The sequence below is a fragment of the Squalius cephalus genome (assembly GCF_949319135.1).
Source record: "Squalius cephalus genome assembly, chromosome: 1".
In the NCBI taxonomy this organism is placed as follows: Eukaryota; Metazoa; Chordata; class Actinopteri; order Cypriniformes; family Leuciscidae; genus Squalius; species Squalius cephalus.
In genome coordinates, this window is record NC_137122.1 from 27,170,052 (window position 1) to 27,190,131 (window position 20,080).

Here is a 20,080-nt window from a genome sequence, read left to right on the forward strand (position 1 = left end):
GCGGGCAGCAGCCCAGATCATTTAGTCTTGCAAGAATTTAAAGAGAAATGCTTGAGTTCATGTTGAGATATCTGATGTTTGATTGTAGTTGGTGGAGACAAATGTGAGCCAGGGTTATTATAACTTATAAAAAAAAATAAAAAATAAAAAATATATATATATAAAATGAACTGAAATTAAATATATTCATATAAATATTATATTAATAAACGGGGGTGTGTGACCATTTGCAGGAGATCATCTTCTTTTGTATGTCAGTTATCTTTAAACTCTTAAAAACCTTATTACCTTGTGTTTTACTTATTTGGAAATGAGACATTTGTACCAGTCGCACTGAGACATTTTAAATGATACCAAACATGAAAAATTACTCTGTGATAATCATTCACATTGACCTATACATTTTCTTGAGCATGAGAGAGAGGGGGTGAGAGAAGGGGGAAAGAGATATAGATTAGGATGACTCGGAGGTGAGACTTTCGTCTCTCAGGATCTGGTCGCTTTTCAACCAGACTGTCCGGCATCTCCTAATTTCTCAATTCTTACAATAGTATCTCAATGATACTAAAATAACACTGATGTGAGTTTACTCTCTAGGTTTTTTTTAGGAGAAACATCTAGCCATCTGGAAACAATAAGGATATTAAAGAAATCTCCGATTTGTTGCAATGAAGCTCATGATGAGAGCGGTGATGTCATGTATGTTTGTCTCTGTTGAGGGGGAGGGAACAGGTTGAGGGAAGGATTTTGGAGCGTGGTGTTGCTATAAACCAGCAGACGCAGTTATGTTCCTTCACTTGAATCTCAGTAACAGGGATTATTTCATGCAAGCAACTCCGCTGACCACTAGAACAAACTCCCAGCACACGAACTGAGGTATTTACCCTGGACTACAACTCGGATATTATTCCAACTCACAATATGACCTTTAACTACTCCAGTGAGATCTCGTTTGGAGCATTTTTAGACTTTACAGATGCTCTGCGTTTTCTGCATCTGCTCAGTATTTACAACAATCTGTTTACCAGACAGTCAATGAAGCCTTTCATCAGATTTTATTTTAATGTGTGAGGCATATGCTGAAAATCATGAACTCGTATAAAAGCCTGAGATCATGTCAGATTCTCAGCACTAGATCCTAGCTTTGCACTCTCCTGAATGACGTGATTGTTGTTTCTCTGAGGAGGATGAGGATGAAGAGCGCTCTGAACCTGCTGTCGCTGCTGTGTCTGTGTACGGCCCAGAAGAAACTGACCCAGGACACGTCTGAGTGGGACCACCGAGGTAAAATCTCTTCAACTTGTTCTTTTTATCAGTAGGAACAGGTGATGTGAGGAAAAATCCTGACTGATCTCAATAATTTCACTCTTAAAGAGCAGTTGTGCTGATATAATGCAAATGTTTGTAGAATGTCTCCAAAATAGTTCTAAACTTTCAGAAAAGATTGTTTATCTGCCTTATACAAAAATGCCACTGGGGCAGAACTCTTAAATGGAGATTTTTTTTCTGACAGATGTTGTTGAAATAAAAGATTATATGTGCTGTTTTACATTTATTTCACATGAGGGTCGTAACCCTCCATACTTTGGACATGACAGTTTAAAACACTGATTTGTGTATGTTTTGTTGTTGTTTTCATGCACACACACAAAAAATAAATACATTTAATGAAATCCTAAGTTACTGATAAAAAAAATAAAAAAAACATTAAGAAAAATCAGAATGGATCGTGGTTATTATAGTTAACCAAAACTAAAAACATAAAAAAACCTTTTTGTTACTTGAAATTAAATAAACTTTAACAATAATAAATATATTGTTAAAGTATGATGATGATAATAATAATAATAATAATAATATATAAAAATATAAATATATAAAAAATAAAATGTAATAGTTAATAATAATAAAACAATAAACGTGAAGTTTTATTTGAAATATAAGGCAAGAATTAATTTAGTTAAATCAAGATTTTATTAGTTTCACTTGCTGTACTAATAAACCTAAAACTAATACTGAAATAAAACCATATAAAATAACAGAAACACACAACAAAATTAATAAAACTTGTACTAAAATTAGTATAAGCATCTCAGTGATATTAACATGTAGATGTAGAATAAATTTAACATTCAAAGTAAGAACAATCTCAAAAAGGTTTAGCCTTCTCTGAAACAAACGTCCTTCAGCACAAATGATGGATCACTGTGACATGTAAGCATCTTTGAATGAGTTTTCATATAACCAGAAGCTCAATATGAAGTTGTGTTCACTTGTCACAGACAAACCGAATGGCAAGAGCTGTTCAAACCTGACGCAGGTCCTGGACAACTGGAAATACGCCATCATGTACCAGGTCAAAGACATGCTGGTCAACGATCATGCGTCCATCTTACCCGAATATACCAGGTAGGATGTGAAATCTGTTGGTTTTGTAACTTTTGTAGGTGTTTGGTTTCATGAAATGAGGTATTTTCTGTGATACCTAATGGAAACCAAAGCTAGTCTGTCCATGGCACACATAGTCCACTCCAGTCTGAGGCCATCTGGCCATTTTCTCTGTGACATTTTCCTTTCTGTTTCTTTTTTTCAGTGCAACTGGAGAAAATTAGGATCACATGCCATAAAAGGAAATGATTATTAATCCAAAAATGCTTTGACTGAAACGAAACATTTAATCTGCTCAATATGCTGTCTTCTCAAGGTGCAGGACCTTTGATCCTAAGCCTAAAATCTGTGCAGCAGCTTCATGCACCATTAGTCATGAAAGACTTCATGTGCATAATTACTGCATCATTTCTAACTATTTCTGCTACACATCATCATTTACTTTTATAGCCTGACCTCTGAGCGAATAAAATATGGATGGATGGATGGATGGATGGATGGATGGATGGATGGAAGGAAGGATGGCTGGATGGAAGGATGGAAGAAGGATGGATGAAAGGAATGAAGGATGGATGGATGGATGGAAGGAAGGATGGATGGATGAAGGAAGGAAAGAAGGAAGGAAGGAAGGAAGGATGAAAGGAATGAAGGATGGATGGATGGATGGATGGATGGATGGATGGATGGAAGGATGGATGAAAGTAATGAAGGATGGATGGAAGGAAGGAAGGAAGGAAGGAAGGAAGGAAGGAAGGAAGGAAGGAAGGATGGATGGATGGATGGATGGAAGGATGGATGGATGGATGGATGGATGGATGGATGGATGGATGGAAGGAAGGAAGGAAGGATGGCTGGATGGATGGATGGCTGGATGGAAGGAAGGAAGGAAGGAAGGAAGGAAGGAAGGAAGGAAGGATGGATGGATGGCTGGATGGATGGATGGATGGCTGGATGGAAGGAAGGAAGGAAGGAAGGAAGGAAGGAAGGATGGATGGAAGGATGGATGGAAGGAAGGATGGATGGATGGATGGATGGATGGATGGAAGGAAGGAAGGAAGGAAGGAAGGAAGGAAGGATGGATGGATGGAAGGATGGATGGAAGGAAGGATGGCTGGATGGATGAAGGATGGATGGATGGAAGGATGGAAGGAAGGAAGGAAGGAAGGAAGGAAGGAAGGAAAGATGGATGGATGGATGGATGGATGGATGGAAGGATGGATGGAAGGAAAGATGGATGGATGGATGGATGGATGGATGGAAGGATGGATGGAAGGAAGGATGGATGGAAGGAAGGATGGCTGGATGGATGGATGGATGGAAGGATGGCTGGATGGATGGATGGATGGAAGAAGGATGGAAGAAGGATGGCTGGAAGGAAGAAGGATGGAAGATGGATGGAAGGATGGATGAAAGGAATGATGGATGGATGGATGGAAGGATGGATGGATGGAAGGAAGGAAGGAAGGAAGGAAGGAAGGAAGGATGGATGGATGGATGGATGGATGGATGGATGGATGGATGGAAGGAAGGATGGCTGGATGGATGGATGGATGGAAGGATGGCTGGATGGAAGAAGGATGGAAGAAGGATGGAAGAAGGATGGATGGAAGGATGGATGAAAGGAATGATGGATGGATGGATGGATGGATGGAAGGAAGGAAGGAAGGAAGGAAGGATGGATGGATGGATGGATGGATGGATGGATGGAAGGATGGCTGGATGGATGGATGGATGGAAGAAGGATGGAAGAAGGATGGCTGGAAGGAAGAAGGATGGATGAAAGGATGGATGAAAGGAATGATGGATGGATGGAAGGATGGATGGAAGGAATGATGGAAGGAAGGAAGGATGGAAGGATGGATGGAAGGAAGGAAGGAAGGAAGGAAGGAAGGAAGGAAGGAAGGAAGGAAGGATGGAAGGATGGAAAGATGGAAGGATGGAAGGATGTATGTCCATGCATGTATAGTATAAATAAAAGATTTCATTTGTACAATTTCTGAAGATAAATTCAACGGTGCTTGCCTGTGCAAAACTCACCATCACTGTGTTATTGTGTTGTAGGTCGTTGCCATGGGGTTGCTAAGATGTTCTAAAAAAAAATTAGTGTGTTGCTAGAATGGGTGGTTTGCCAGGTCATTACTTACTTTCCCAAATCAAAAGAATTTCATGCAAACCACATGATTTAAGGAATTATTTTTGCAGGACTAGTTATGTGTTTAAATTTAATATTTATGTTTGGGTTTCTTTTGCGTGTTTTTTATGTATATATTTGATGTTCTTTTTGTTGTGCACAGGATCCAGCCCCTGTCGGATGCGGTGGGAGATCTCTATAAGCAGTTCGACACTCTGAAGGACAACCTGGCCAAGCTAACCAACAAGTTTGACAAAGTGGAAAGCTTTGTGGACGAGATCCAAGCAGGAAAATTTCCCAAGCCAAAACTCTGGACGTCCCCGAGACTCTCTGTCAGGAGAATCCCACAACAGATCCCAGCGAAAAGTCCTGTCAAAGTCCCGGGTAAAGCCCTGTGGGCTCAGAGGAGAGCCAGAAGAGGTCCTGGCACTTAGCAGGAGACGGCAGCAGATCTGGACACATAATCATGATGCTTTTCCAGAGATGAGCCTGTCAGAATTCAATACAGAGCAAAATTCTGGGATTTACAGTGTTTTATATTACAAAATATACAGACTTAGTCAAGTCATAAACTGGCTGTATGGAACATGCCGCATATGAAAGGTTATTTGTATAGTGTGATGGAGTTTTACTTTTATGTATGCGTTTAGAAATATAAAATGTATATTAGTTCATATCACAAATACATTAATCTTTTAATATTAGAGCTATACTAGTGGAACATATGAGGTTAAAAAAAAAAAACAAGGTATGATGCATTAAATATTGAAATGTTTACTTTCCCCCCTCTTTTACCGATTCACTAGAGCTTATAATGTAAATACTGTATTCCAAACACTCACAAATATATGCATATGTTTTAGCATGTTTATCAGGGCACATTACTCAGATAATAAGCTTATCAGTCTGTTGTTTAGCATCTCATTGTTGCATGCTATAATAATAAGCTACAGGTAACTAATTTAAAAAGGAAACAACGGCTCATATTATAATGGGAAAATATTCACCACTGAAGAACTGAAAATAGTAAAATTATGAAATGTTTCTGATGGACAGTGTCTGTCCTCTACTGGACGATCATTGTAAGAGATCTGAACATCTGAAGTGATGATTTTGTTGAATCTCTGCCTAAATCTGAACATTAATTTGGCTTTCATCATCATGAAAGCAGATGTTGAATGGGGAAAAAACAGTCAATCATTCTCTGTTTCTTATATATGATGCATTTTACCAAACTAGCAAAACAGTATTCTTGTATTTTGACCTAAACATGATTTTGGTGCTGCATAAGATTAACAGTATTTCATATGTTGACATTATAGGAATATGTTGACATTAAAACTTGTCTGAATCAGGATCATGTTTATATAATAATGGGTTTTTTTTCTTAGCAAATTCATGCAATAAATGTCTTGATGTCTGATGCATTCTTTGTAATGATGGTTTGTTGAAATGAAAATAAATGGTCAGTGTCAGTTTGGTCAGCTGTGACTTCCTCTCCCTTAATAAGAGCGCCATCATCTGAACACTGTAAAAACCGATGCCGTAATCAATGCAGTCAGGAGGCTATTATTCATAGAACAGTTTTATTATTTGATATAATTTATATGATTTCGTTTTCATCGGGAAATTTATCATGATGTAACTCGATTTTTATGCCAGAGATTATGTAAAATAAACACCATTTTATGACTTCTTATTAAAGAGACAGTTCCAAATTAGCTTGAAGGAACGTTTTAATGAGGGACAACTAATAAATGTTTATTTTATTTATGTATTTATTTTGATGCTTTTTAAAAAAATTATAATTCATGAATATAACCCGTGAGTAGATTTTTTTTTTGTTAACCCATTATGATACTTCAACTTTGAATTATGCGTTCAGTCGCCGGACCTTTATTTTGAATCCTCCAAAACCGGAAGTTGTTGTACTGCTGTAGTGTAAATATGTTCAGACAGCGTACAGTGAAGGTTAGTTGGATGTTTTTGAATGTTTGTTCAAAGGTTGTATATTGTTTTCGTATTCCACTTTATAAAATAATGCGTTTAACACGTTCAGTGCATGACTTTGATGTGTCTGTGTTGTAAATATTTAGTAAAACAAAACTGACTGACCTCCAGAGATGTGAATGTTTCTCTTTTTTACTTTTTTACAAATATCTTCATATTTAGGAATCGTGTGCTTTTATGCACAGAGCCGTTTCTGGTCATAATTAGCCTTTTAGACATAATATGTGTGGAAAATGTACCTAAATTATTACAACACACACAGTGGGTTTACTGTACAACTCAGACGACGTGTCAATAAAATAACTTACATGTCAATAAAATGGCTTTATTGGACATTGGGGGTATTTTGTTGTGGTAAAAGAGGTTTAAATTATTAAAAGTGAATTATGCCCACATTGTCTATATCCCATGCCAATATATCATATACAATCTATAAGTGTTTATTATAAGTAAGTATATAATGATTTTTGTGATCTTGTCAAGTCAAGTCATCTCTATTTGTATCACACTTTTTACAATACAGATTGTTTCACAGCAGCTTTACAGAGATAACATGAAAATAATACAACAAAGTTTGTTTCAGCTGTACAGCAGATCTAGAAGAAAATAGCGTCATGGTCAAGCTTAAGAAAGTTCAGTGATGGTTCATTTCTGTTGTAAAAAAGTATAAATTTAGCTTATTAATCTATACAACCACTCTGTAGAAAACCGTGATGCCATCGTCCAGCTCAGTTCAGTTATCAACCATCTGTTAAGACTCGTCTTCATGAACTAACAATGTTACAACACTGACACTTGGTAACAACACACATTCCTAGAAGAACCGAGCAGCCGAATTTTTCAGTTCCTCTAATATAAGGGATAGATGGTGCAATTAAAATCTGCAATTTAACCTCATCACTCAAAAATAAACTAAATTAAAGTGAATTTCTTCACCCTGCAACTTCAGGTCCAAGCCTGGACCTCAAACCACTAAGCAACTTTTAGGCATCAACCCATTGCTCAGGTATGTGTGCAATCTGAAAATGTAAAACGATATAAAATATGATGTGTAAGATCTGATATAGTCATACAGTGTTCATCTCTATAGCCATGGAAGACGACATACAGGAGGAGATGCTGTCCGAGTTCAGAGAGAGGCGTCTGGGCGGCTGGCAGATCCTGCAGCTGACGGCCGGCACGGGTCTGGCGCTCTATGCCGTCTGGGCAGGAGTTCTGATGCCGGGGTTTCGCCGAGTGCCACTCAAATTACAGGTGAGGCTTGAGGAGCGTGTCGGTATTAATGCTGCACATGATGAGGGATTTATCAGCCCAATAACTGCTGCTGTGTTTGTGTTCAGGTGCCCTACATGCCAGCGAGCAGAGCTCAAGTGTGTAACGTCATGACTCTTCTGAAGGGCAGATCTGGAGGCATCGCTGACCTGGGATCAGGGGATGGCAGGATTGTAAGTGATCATCATACTTTTTCATTTAGTTTGTGGTTGGTAAGATTTTTAAATGTTTTTGAAAGGAGTCTCTTATGCTCACCAAGACTGCATTCATTTGATCAGACATACAGTGAACGAAGTAATATAGTGAAATATTATTACTATTCAAAATAGTTGTTTTCTGTTGTAATATATTGTAAAATGTAATTGATTCCTGTGATCAAAGCTGAATTTTCAGCATCATTACTCCAGTCTTCAGTGTCACGTGATCCTTCTGAAATCATTCTAATATGATGATTTGATGATCAAGAAACATTTCTGATTATTGCAAATGTTAAAAACAGTTGTGCTGCTTAATATTTTGTGTGGAAACTAGGATTCTTTGATGAAGTTCAAAAGTTCAGCATTTATTTGAAATTGAAATCTTTTGTAACATTATAATTGTCTTTACTGACACTTTTGATTACATTTTTTGAATGTTAGTATATGTGCTTATGTGTTTGTTGTAAATGTGTGCAGGTGTTAGAAGCGTGTCGTCAGGGTTTCTCTCCAGCGGTTGGTTTTGAGCTCAATCCTTGGCTTGTTCGTCTTGCATGCTTTCATGCGTGGAGAGCTGGACACCACAGAAGTGTTTCATATCAGCGAGAGGACCTGTGGAAGGTATTGTGAACATCGAACAATCAAAATACTTTATTATATCCAAACAGACTATTGTAACAATGTCTTTACTAACTTTTCTGGGCCGGCAAGTTTTAATAACATAGAAGCCTATGGAGGAGTGATCCAGCTCTCAGATTTAATCAAAAATATCTTCATTTGTGTTCTGAAGATGAACGAAAGTCTTACGGGGTTTGAACAACATGAGGGCGAGTAATTACTGACAGAATTAAAAATTTTGGGTGAACTAACCCTTTAAAACCATCTTCACATAAACTATAAACTGAAAATAGATTAATCCTTATTAAAGCTACAAAAGTTATTCAGTCAAGAGCAGCTAGTGATTTTGTCTTTTGTTCTTTGATTAACATTAATCACAGACTGCAGCAGGTTTATTGGGCTGCTGTCACTTTAAGAAGACCTGATGCACATGGCACGGATCTGAAATGCATCCAATTTTCTCACAGCACATTACGCTCATTTAAGACTTTTTAAAACCATTTAAGACTGTACTCACGAGGATACTCGACAAAAAATGGCGTTTTGACAGTTGTGCTCTTCGGGTCAGTCGGGTTTTTGTTCACAGAGAGCCGCTTCACACAAAGCACGCCAGTACAGTTCTCTGTTGTGTCTTTTTATGCTTGAATAGTTTAAAAGCACTTGAGTGAATGAGAGTGTGATCATATAATATAACGCAGCCATATTTTTAAAGCATTAAACTGAAAAAAGCATTCATTTTGACAGCACTGATATTGAAAGGAAAAAAATATATATACACAAATAATTTACCCAGACATTATACAGCCATATTATAAATATTTTGTTACGCATACTATATATTTGATTAACATATAAATAAATATACAAATATTTTACCCAGTTATTAAACACTCATATTATATTTATACCCCAAACAAAATACCCGTGGAAGGTATTTTGAACATCTAAACACCTAAAATACTATATTATACTCAAACAGATTCTCCCATATAAATACACTGTCCTAAATTCTCATCCACGTACACATTTCTCATACAGAAGACAGATATGATTTCTAAACAATATTGTGTGTAATATATGTACATTTGTGTTTTTGCGTGTGTATTTCCAGGTTGATCTCTCAGCGTATAAAAATGTCACAGTATTTCTAGCCCCTAGTGTGGTAAGTCCAACTTTATTCAATAGACTTTATTCAATCAGTTCATACATTTGCATAATGTTATTGAGCCTAAAGGCCTGATATACCATGTATATGTATTGTGTCAGTTAAGTCTTTTACAAAAGAAGCTACTGGCTGAGCTCCCTGAAGACGCTTTGATTGTGGCGGGACGTTTCCCGTTTCCTGATTGGACGGCGTGCAGACTAGAGGGTGAAGGTGCGGACAGAGCGTGGGCCTATCGCATACAAGAACTGAGACGACGCTACCAGTCACAAGATACAAATGTCTCCAGATGACAAACTTTTTTTTAAATCTGCTTTCTTATTTAAGCTTGGCTTTTGTTTTATCATGTTTTACAGAATTGTTTTATGCACAGAAAGTTTTAAAAATCTTTTAAATATGAATTATATATCATTTTTACTGTCCTCTCACTCTTAAGCGAAACAACACATAAGATGTCGAAAAACAAAGTCGGTGTCTGTGGGAGTTCCTTAAAGGGTTCAAACCCATGGATGACTTCCTGTTTCTTAATGTGACCTAGATAATGTCATGTGTACAGTCTCTTTAAGTGTTTCTCTTTTTCAGAAAAAAGGAAATAAACCACATTTATTGTGAGTCATCTTAAATTAATATATTGTGTGAGAAGTGTATGTTTCTGAATGTTTACTACGCAGTCTGCAGTCTTACTCAACATGCACTTGAGTTGATGGGTTGCATAATGTGAAGTCGTTGAGCAAACCACATGAAACGATGAGCAAGAGAACGGCAAGCTCTTCCCTTTCAAGTTCAGAAATGACAGGCTGACACAGACTGATTCTCACAGTTCAAAAGTCTAACTGCAGAAACAAAAGGTACCAAAGCTTTATGGTATTGGCCATTTTGTCTATGCTGATATTCACAAAAGCCAGTGAATGATACAATGCACACACATATATACAATGCATTTTAATGATTAGAAGTACTCAAACTACATTTATTCAAAATCACAAATATTAAAACAACAAAACTGCTATCCACTGAGAAAGCCATTTGTGTTAGAGCTGATGTCAAACGAAATAACTTCGTATTGACCATTGGAAATAACAATAGCGGTATAGGGAATACCAGACGATTAAGAAAATGAAACAAATAAACGATACAAAAAAAAAAAAAATTGAAATAAACATCTAACAGTACAGTTATATAATTAAAAAAATTATGTAACTGGACAGAAAATAAATGTATCGTATAAATGGGGTCTTTATACAAGAAACTACATAGGACTCATCTAGATTGAGAAGCTCTGCTAATAGAGGATGCATTTGTGCAATAATGAGGCAATACCTGCACACATAGTGCATACTGTACTCAACATGTGTCTTGTTGCGGCAGGTTTCATCCGGCCCGAGATTAAGATTTCACTTCCGGTAGTTTAATGGTTTGAGTGAAAGCACCTAATAACTAGTTCCTAATTACAGTTTTCTGTCGAGCACATTAGTGTCTTCCTCCAGGGGCGCTTGACGGCTCACGACTCCGAGTCCCCTATCGAGACACTTCAAATCTCAGAACGTTTCATGTCTTATTGGAGGTATTTTCATCACTTTAAAGTATAATAATTTAATTAAAATGATTATAAATATACATGATTGACATGCGAATGGAAATTTTCATCTGAATCAACTATGAAAGTATTTAAATTACAAGCCGGGGTTAGCAATCACAAACGACTGTGATTGGTGCATTCTGACCAGCGCTGAGAAAAGTAACACGCACCACGTGACGTCTAAAGCGAAAGAAAACGGTGTTGAAAAATGAAACTCCTTTTTAAATGTTTTCATATACTTTTAAAAAAGTCATCTAATGTCCTGCAATACATTTTACAACGTTTAAGTAGATTTTGGTATGATCAGGTTGTGTAGGTTGATATTTTTGTTCTAAAATAAATAAATAAACAGAAAAACAAAATAAATAAATAAATGCAAATCGTACACATAAATACAACTGTTACATTTTTCCGGACCTTTTTTGTTTGTTGTTTGTCCAAAAAACCTTTATGTATAATTTTAAGTGTTTTACCATTTATAAAATCGAAGAAATGTTGGTTTGCAAAGAGTCCACATCTTCTCATATATATATATATATATATGATATTTTCCCAATAAAATAAATAATTGCAGAATGTACTGTTCGAAAAAATAAAAACCTAACTAAAGACCCATCGCTCCTGACCAATTAGAGACAACCTTGACTCTTTAAGCCCCGCCCATCTAATTATTCACTCTTCCACACTATTTTCCGTTCTACCGTTTCATTTCTAATTCTGTGAGGAAGATGTCACTTCCGGTAGGTTAATGGGCAGAGGAGAGGAAGCTACGAGAGGCCTGCACGGAAAGAGAGATCCCACTAACCCAAGGAGTGGCACTGTCAGACTTTCTGAGGGCTCAAATTAAAGCTCCTAGTCCCACACAGCGCTAACACCACCCGAGGCGTGAAGAATAGAGTCCCGGCACATTTTCAAGACCGCTGTTCGGTTGATCGTCTCTCTGTTTCGCAGTAGTTTCATGCGCGTTGTCTCCGTGTATCCGGGCAGCGTCAGTTCCAGTCTCGCGCTAGATCAACAATAATAACAAGTGTCCCGGAGCCCGAACCCGGGGTCCGCCGGGCGTGTGCGGGACAGTGATGCGGGGTTTCGGTGCTTCCAGAAGGTGAAACACAAAGGCCCCATAGGAAGCATGAGCGAGCAGATCCAGATTCATCTCATATCATAGCCGCATAAAAGCTCAAGAGCCCGGGCATGGTGAGTCAATATTAAAGCAAAAATATTTATATGTATAAGACGCTAACTTTTATATTTGATCCAAAATTTCTCTTATGTAATCGTGAACTTTCTATATGTGCACCAATGCCTGGAGGTTGCATTGCTTTTGAAGCGTTTGTGCTTCTTTGTTCATCTGTAAATTGTCATACGACATTGTGTTAGAAGCACTGATTTGATTTAAGCACCTGTCAGAAACACTTATTTTTATGTGCGTATTTCCGTAATATGATTCTTCTTATATAATTTGAGACCTATAGCAGACATAGATCTGTCAGATAAGAAGGTAAATCAAATGCATGAGATATTCTGTCTTTAATGGATGAAACCAGATGCTAGTCTCATAAATGAAACCGAGCACTAGGCTATTTCTTCTGCGTGTGAATGTAACGGTGTGTGTCCTCTCGAGTTATTGACAGTCTGATGAGTATGAGGAAATCAGAGGCATTCTTCTGCTGTCCCGTGACGTCACACACTGGAGCAGTGCAACGTGTTGTGACTCATACGAAGAATTCAAAACCCCGAGCATCATCATCGTCATCTTCATCATCATCAGCCCACTTCCTGCATTCGTCTTTCCTTTTACTTTTCAGAGCATTCTCACTTTTTTTTGTTCACTTTTTTTTTTTTGTAAGTATTTTGAGGCTGAGAGTGCACTGAAAAGGGGACTGTTAAGAAAACATAACATGATGCATCTCACTTAGTCTTTAAGGGTTGATGCAGAACTAGAAATAGAACAAATAACCCAATAAAATAAATTAAACCCCCCCAAATAAGTATTTCCATAATTTTCTCATCCTCATGATGGTCCAAACCGGTATGTCTTTCTTTAAAAGATGTTTTGGACAACAAAACAACACAGAAACATTTTTCCAAAAAAAAATCTTCTTTTGTGTCCCACAGAAGTCAGTCATACATGACATGAGGGTTAATAATGCCAAACTTCTTATTTTTGAGTGAACAATCCCTTTATGAGCTGTTAACAATTGCACAAAACATAAATAATAGTTACGTCGACAACAACAGCGTAAGTACAACCAGCAAAGCAGAAGTCTAAAAATTTGAGAGCTTGACAAACAGTAATTCACAGTGTCCTTGATAGAAAAAAAAAAGTCATTGTGTTGCGGATTCACAGTTCGATTATATGTGATTAGAGTGTTCGATGCATTGCATGGTTGCATTAAAAGTTCAGACTGAAATGCCTTATCTTGTCATATCACATCTTTCTCTTCTGCCCTTCCCCCCATTCTCTCTCTCTCTCTCTCTCTCTCTCTCTCTTTCTCTCTCTCTCTCTCTCTCTCTCTCTCTCTCTCTCTCTCTCTCTCTCTCTCTCTCTCTCTCTCTCTCTCTCTCTCTCTTTCTCTCTTTCTCTCTTCTCTCTCTTTCTCTCTCTCTCTCTCTCTCTCGTCTGCAGGCGTCAGAGGAGTCCTCCTTACGGGCCCTGGAGAGTCTCATGACAGAGTTTTTTCACAGCTGCACCACTAATGACCGCAAGAGAGAGATCGGTGAGCATACGCCTGACACCGGCCTTCACACCCTCATCATTTCCTGATTTGCAGAGTCATCCTTTGTGCTGTTATTAGCTGAATAGGCTTGTTATGTCTGTCTCGTATCAATAGACGTCCTATTTTCTCTTCTGAAACACAAACATACTGAAATGTTAACATGTGATCGCCACATTCGTTTTAATGATGCCTATTCAGTGTTTGAAAAATTGTCTAGTGTGGTGCGCTAGGAGGAGGACAGTTGCTGTTAAATCTAAGCGGCAAGACAAGTAATGACAAGTGTTAAATGTGGTGAAGTCTGTGAAACTTGCCACTGTTTCTGTCTGTGTGTAGCACCTACCGCTCTGCAGGTCCATCTGAAGAACCAGTGTTAGAAACCAGCAGCTGAAGTTTATTTTGAACTGGATACTTGATCATTTCAGTCTGATCTGAACAGTTTGAGCGGCTCATTTCAGCGCCATTTATTTTATATTACTCATTTCATATGAAATGATGTTCTTTACATGAAAGTTTTTAAAAGGACCTATTATGCTTTTTTTACATGCTCAACTCTCTTTAATGTGAAATGTTGCTGTTTAAGCATGAAAAAGGTCTGCAAAGTTAGGGCCGGTTCACACAGACTCAGTTTTTAGAAAGCCGTGTTATGCTTGAGATGCTGCGAAAGTTGCTAGACACAAGCGCAACGGTTAAAGACATCAGTCTAGCGCAAGTTTACATCGAAAAACAATGAAAAAGTAGTGCAGTGGAATAGAAAAACTCATTCTGTGGGAATGGTCCCTTAGAAAGCACACATTTCCTCCAGAGGGAGTTATTCTCTATATCAGTAACACTGTTTCTGAACTCCCTGAAACGCCTCCATGAGACTCTTCCAGGAACGAACACGTCACAATACTCCTCATTTAAATAATTCCTGCCCAAGGCATACGCAAAGCGAGGCCTGCTTGAGTTAGTTTGTAGTGTGTTGAAACTCAGGGTTATGGTAAGCGGGACATTCCTGAAACGCACCGAAGCAGTTGACCAATCACAACACACTGATCCAACCAACCAATCAGAGCACACCGAGCTTTTAGAAGGAGGGGCTTCATAGAGAGAGAAACTAAATGAGCGTTACTGACAGAATGAGAAGAGAGGTGCTGCAACAATGTCCCCTTTCACACAGCAATCTTGGTAAATTACCTTAAAATGATCATAATGACTTTTCCGGCAAATACACAAATATGCTGTTCACACTATAAACGATGGTCTATCTTTTTACTGGTAAGATGCTATTCAAACAACAGGTATCCAAAATACTGGTAAATATAACCTATATATTTTTTTTCTTCTGAATGACGAGCATTAGAGGATGATCACACAGAACATGATTTTGCTCTTAAAAACATGAGATGCATAATCGTTACCATAGTATTGCAGTTACTATAGTACGCAATAGTACCTGCAGAGTTGCAGTGCTGGTGAAAGGAAAAGAAGGCAGGGTCTCAAGCGTAAGATGTGGCACAATGGTCAGACGTCCGTCTAGCACATGTTTACATAGAAAAACAATTAAAAGCAGCAGAGCTTTATGACTGGCCCAAAGCAGGCTTCTTACGTCAGCGCGTTCAGACCTCGTACATGCTCATACCGGTAAACTTCATTATTTCATTTGTATACACAAAGCATCATACCGGTAATTTACTGGTAACGTTACAACTATTTTTTTGTTAAAATTCAAGCTTGGATACCTTTTCTATTCCAGACCCCAAAAACAAAATCCAGACTTTGAAAGAGGGCATAATAAGTCCACTTTGAAGGCACAGCTGCACAAAAACGGAAAGACTGTAAAATATGACTATTGTTGGTTCTGTGACAAATTGCGTGTGTTCCTTTATTGTAAATGTGTTTATACTTGTAGTTCGGTTCAAACATTCAGTCCTGGTCCGATTAGTGTTCAGATTGCCATTTTTATCGCCAAACAAAAGATACCGAACTTAAAGGCATAGTGATATGATATGTTCACAACCTGATCGTTCGTCTTTTATGACGTATTGCCTATTTTGAAAGAGAACATCCCGAACATCCAAAACGATGCTGTGCTGGGCTTAATGCACTCGCTGTATGTGCGTAGCTACATATGAGGGTATTTTGACCAGCTCGTGAAGAGCTTAAAAATGTGTAAAGGAGTCAAAACAGCGGCAGGAATGACGAGAAAAACAGTATGCGTGAGCATTCTGTCCTTTTTAGCGTCTAGTCTTCCTGTTTTTGGTTCATGTTGTTCATATTTCAGTCGAACCGCACCAGAGTTTGTTTGGAAGCGGACCGAGACTTTTCAGCAGTCTCAGTCCGCTTGTTTGTTGGCACCAGGGTTCAGATAGCAGCGTTCACACTTACAGTAGGCCTCATTTACACTGGAGGTCTTGATGCCCAGTTCTGATTTGTTACCATTAGCCGATTTTTTTTGACCGTCCGTTTACACGTTCTTTGTGACCCATGTCCGATTCATGTGTTTACCATACTATCTGAAACATTGCGCATGCTTAAAGGGTTAAATTCTCTTGCACAGATGGACAGACGCAAAATAAGCTTGATGCTAGCTCTGCGATATGCAAAGTTCGCCAAGCATCACCATGATTTTGAGGCGAAAGAGGACGAAAAGTTGCACATATTCTTCAGTTATTGTGTGCGAGAGAGATCTCAGGACTGGTGGGAGCATATTGTGTTTAAATATTGGCTTTAACGAGGAGCAGTGGGTCCGAAATTTTGTGTACAACAATATGTTGCGTCAACATTTGTTCACATTCCTCTCCTGCGACGACACAACGTTTCGTCGGGCCATCTGTCCCTTTGCAGATGCACGTCGGGGTTTCTCTCGTCATCAAACCACGGAGACGTTGCCTAATGCCTCAGAAAATCCGATCTGCCTGTTTACATGACAGTCGCATTGGCACATATCTGATTTATGTCTGATATATGTCCACATATGAATGAGGCCTGAAACCGATCTCGAAATATCTGAATGCTTGCGTTTTTTTTCCTGTTTACACTGTCATAGAACATATCGGATCTGTGTCACATATGAGCTAGAAAATCAGAATTGGGTCACAAATAAACGGAGGCCTTATTCAAATGAACCGCACTAACAGAGCAATCGCACTAGGGTTCGTTTCAATCCAAACATGCCAACAAGTCGCTTTGGATAAATGCGTCTGCTAAATGAAGTGGAAAATGCTCATGAAAAACAAAATATTGAGTGTTTTGATGCAACAAAGCCTGTAAAACTCATAAGTGAAACTCAAATAAAAATAAAGGATCATGCGACCCCTTTAAGGTGATATTTTGTGGGTTGGAGATGACATTCATGACATTTAGTTTTGTAAAATGCTTGATATTTGGGTTTGTTTGGGTGCATTTGGCCAAAGATTTAGTCCAAATCCTGTGGCCAAACATGGTGCTTTGAAACTCAGGACATGTATTTCGATGTATGGTCATTGTACATTCTCAGCTGTGACATTTTTGTAGAAAATAACCCTTTGTGAAACTGGTCAAAGTAAATAGACTGCCTGCGAATCAGACCCAGAATAAGTCACGCATTGCACCGGAAATGTTCAGTTTCAAAGTCCAGGGTTGATGGTATCTAAGATCCCAACACATGATGCCTCGTGTTATATTGTTTTACTTTTTTTTGTAAATGTATTATTGATTTTCTCAACCCAAATATGATGACAAATGTATCCCTTTGAAATGGCTTGATTTATGTTAATCTCTACGTTAGACTACATCATCCAGTCCATAACGCAATAGAAAAATAAAGAAAAATGTAGGCTAGATTTAGGAAGTTTAATTTATGAAGTGTGAATGAGATATTTACTGAAGCGTTTTGTCACATTAGCGCATGTGGAAGTCGAGTGTACTTGTTGTCTTTGTAGAGCCTACATCTATATGATCTTTCACCCTGTTTCACACCATGTTTTCAGACAAAACCAGATGTTAAACTATCAGATGTGGCCCAGTTTCTCAGTTCCTAATTGTCACGAGGGGTGTTTTTCAAAATATTGTCATTACAAAAATCTTTGTTAGTTAGTGCTGGTAATGTGCAGTGTTAAGTGTTCACTTCCAAGGGAACACAACAAGTGTATTGATTCAAGCCTTTAGATAAAACATCTATCAAAGTAATGCATGTAACTAATGAAGTTATTGTGATGTAGATCTAACTAACAAACACACTGTAATTTAAACTCGACTGGTTTTTGAAATGCGCATATGTGTAGGTGTGCAACAAAGCAATGTTTTCTTTTTCATACAAATATGCAAAACTCTGTGTACAAGAAGCATTTGTTAACTTTGAACTAGAATTGAGTTCAAGTTGTGGGAACGGTAGCTTGTATGAGCCCTCTTCATTGCATTTGAGATCAACACTTGTGTTCGTCATTGAAGGAAGTTTCTGCTGAGTGTTTGTTTGGTGTTAATTGCAACAAACCTAACTAAATATTAATTTCTTTCACCGCGTGCTTTGCTTCAATTAGAATAATAATGTGTTTTGTGATGAGTGTTTTGTGGTGTTGTTTATTGCAGAAGAGCTGCTGAACAGTTTCGCGGGGCAGCCCGGCTCGTGGAGGCACTGCCTCTACTTCCTCTCCAACAGCAGAAATGAATATGTCATGATGTACAGCCTTACTGTGTTCGAGGTAAAATTAATTTCAGTTCATTATCTTAGGTAGATTAACTTCACGAAAATTGACAAGTCCATGTTCGAGTCATACACTAATGTTCAAACAGTTTGGAGTCAATTTTGGATGTTTATTTCCTCTCTTCTGCTGACCAAGGCTCCATTATTTGATCAAAAATACAGAAAGAAACAGTAATATTGTGTAATAATAATATGATTAAATTTTTTTAATAACTCTTCTATTTGAATAGATTTTAAAGCTACACTGTGTGATATTTTCCCCCATCTAGCGGTGAAATTGTATATGACTACCCTGTGAATATTAGTTTCTGTTCCTTTCAATTCCGAGGGCGTTTTAACTCCTACGGTGGCCGTATTATTCCAAGATTAACATGGCTTCCAGTTATCACTTCGTCCATGACAATAATAAACAATACGTCTAAAATGAATAAAACTACAGGACAGATGTCAGGAGGTAAACGTCACCCTTGGAATCGGCTATCCCAGCATAATCAGATTAGGCTAACGTTACAATGTGTACAAAGTAAAAGCAATTAAAAATAACTAAAATTTACAGTGTCCTTTTTTTATATAGCTTAAAAAAATTGCGCCTTTAAAACTATTCATCACCTGTGATCCGTCGCAGCACAGATTTATGTTACAAGGTAAACAATACTTTTTCACCATTGACGCGAGGATGAAGTTATACTAGAGGTCGTTCTGCCGTTATGCACAACCATGCTATGGTTAGACAAGCAACTATAAAACTTTGAATTTACACAAATGAATTACAACAGGCTGAATTACCTGTCGAGAAGAAAGCAGGCAACCTCGGCGTCCGTTTTAAAATCTTTTCTCCTCATGAGCTCTTTCCATCTGGGAAAAGTTACTCCAATATTGACTTTGGTCTTGCTGATTTGCCTGTTGCGTTGACGTTTTAATTCTCTCTTTCGCTTCCTTGGCGACTCTGCTACATGTCCTCGAAAATAGGCATGATCCTCCATCAGCAATCTTTCAAATCTGCCGGCAGTCAAGTCAAGTCAAGTCAAGTTTATTTATATAGCGCTTTTCACAACATAGGTTGTATCAAAGCAGCTTCACAGTAATAAATTAAAACAATACATCAATGTTTGTTTCTAATGGAACGTCCATGTTTGGTAATGCTGATCAATAGTATCGTTGATTGATTAGTTAAATTAAATATCCAAATATCCCCAACTGAGCAAGCCAAAGGCAACAGTGGCAAGGAACCGAAAAACTCATCAGAAAAAAAAACCTTGGGAGAACCCAGGCTCAGTCAGGGGCCAGTTCTCCTCTGGCGTTTATGAACTAGAGACCGGATTTAACTAAGATTAAAAGTATTATAT

General features: G+C 38.0%; 3 protein-coding genes across 4 annotated transcripts in view; all 3 read left to right on the top strand.

The window, feature by feature from the left end:
* Positions 1–719: 719 nt before the first annotated feature.
* Positions 720–5,994, top strand: LOC307158209 (uncharacterized protein). 2 transcript variants are annotated; one of them, XM_079870602.1, is made up of 4 exons: positions 720–876; positions 1,187–1,284; positions 2,283–2,409; positions 4,683–5,994. In XM_079870602.1, the coding sequence occupies exons 2-4, from the start codon at positions 1,188–1,190 to the stop codon at positions 4,951–4,953; spliced, it is 495 nt and encodes a 164-aa protein (XP_079726728.1). In that variant the 5' UTR covers positions 720–876; position 1,187; the 3' UTR covers positions 4,954–5,994. The 2 variants fall into 2 exon arrangements, with proteins under 2 accessions (XP_079726728.1, XP_079726727.1); XM_079870601.1 differs by having other exon boundaries at positions 748–876; positions 1,184–1,284.
* A 437-nt stretch (positions 5,995–6,431) lies between these two features.
* On the top strand, positions 6,432–10,879 carry antkmt (adenine nucleotide translocase lysine methyltransferase). Its single transcript, XM_079870572.1, has 7 exons — positions 6,432–6,490; positions 7,479–7,535; positions 7,620–7,783; positions 7,870–7,974; positions 8,476–8,616; positions 9,725–9,775; positions 9,880–10,879. Exons 3-7 carry the CDS (start codon positions 7,622–7,624, stop codon positions 10,066–10,068), a joined length of 648 nt encoding a protein of 215 aa, XP_079726698.1. The 5' UTR covers positions 6,432–6,490; positions 7,479–7,535; positions 7,620–7,621; the 3' UTR covers positions 10,069–10,879.
* A 1,192-nt stretch (positions 10,880–12,071) lies between these two features.
* The window catches only part of xpo6 (exportin 6), a 33,224-nt gene continuing 25,215 nt past the window's right edge, over positions 12,072–20,080 (top strand). Inside the window, exons 1-3 of the mRNA XM_079869929.1 lie at positions 12,072–12,548; positions 13,981–14,071; positions 18,620–18,732. Of these exons, the coding sequence (XP_079726055.1) occupies positions 12,546–12,548; positions 13,981–14,071; positions 18,620–18,732 (207 nt within the window). The 5' untranslated portion in view covers positions 12,072–12,545. The remainder of the gene's footprint in view (positions 12,549–13,980; positions 14,072–18,619; positions 18,733–20,080) is intronic.

Excerpts from the sequence above, each read along its gene's own strand:
- LOC307158209 (XM_079870602.1), top strand. The coding sequence starts at position 1,188 with ATGAGGATGAAGAGCGCTCTGAACCTGCTGTCGCTGCTGTGTCTGTGT. Across the intron at positions 1,285-2,282 it reads GTCTGAGTGGGACCACCGAG|ACAAACCGAATGGCAAGAGC; the intron begins GTAAAATCTCTT and ends CACTTGTCACAG. Across the intron at positions 2,410-4,682 it reads ATCTTACCCGAATATACCAG|GATCCAGCCCCTGTCGGATG; the intron begins GTAGGATGTGAA and ends TGTTGTGCACAG.
- antkmt (XM_079870572.1), top strand. The coding sequence starts at position 7,622 with ATGGAAGACGACATACAGGAGGAGATGCTGTCCGAGTTCAGAGAGAGG. Across the intron at positions 7,975-8,475 it reads GATCAGGGGATGGCAGGATT|GTGTTAGAAGCGTGTCGTCA; the intron begins GTAAGTGATCAT and ends AAATGTGTGCAG. Across the intron at positions 8,617-9,724 it reads AGCGAGAGGACCTGTGGAAG|GTTGATCTCTCAGCGTATAA; the intron begins GTATTGTGAACA and ends GTGTATTTCCAG.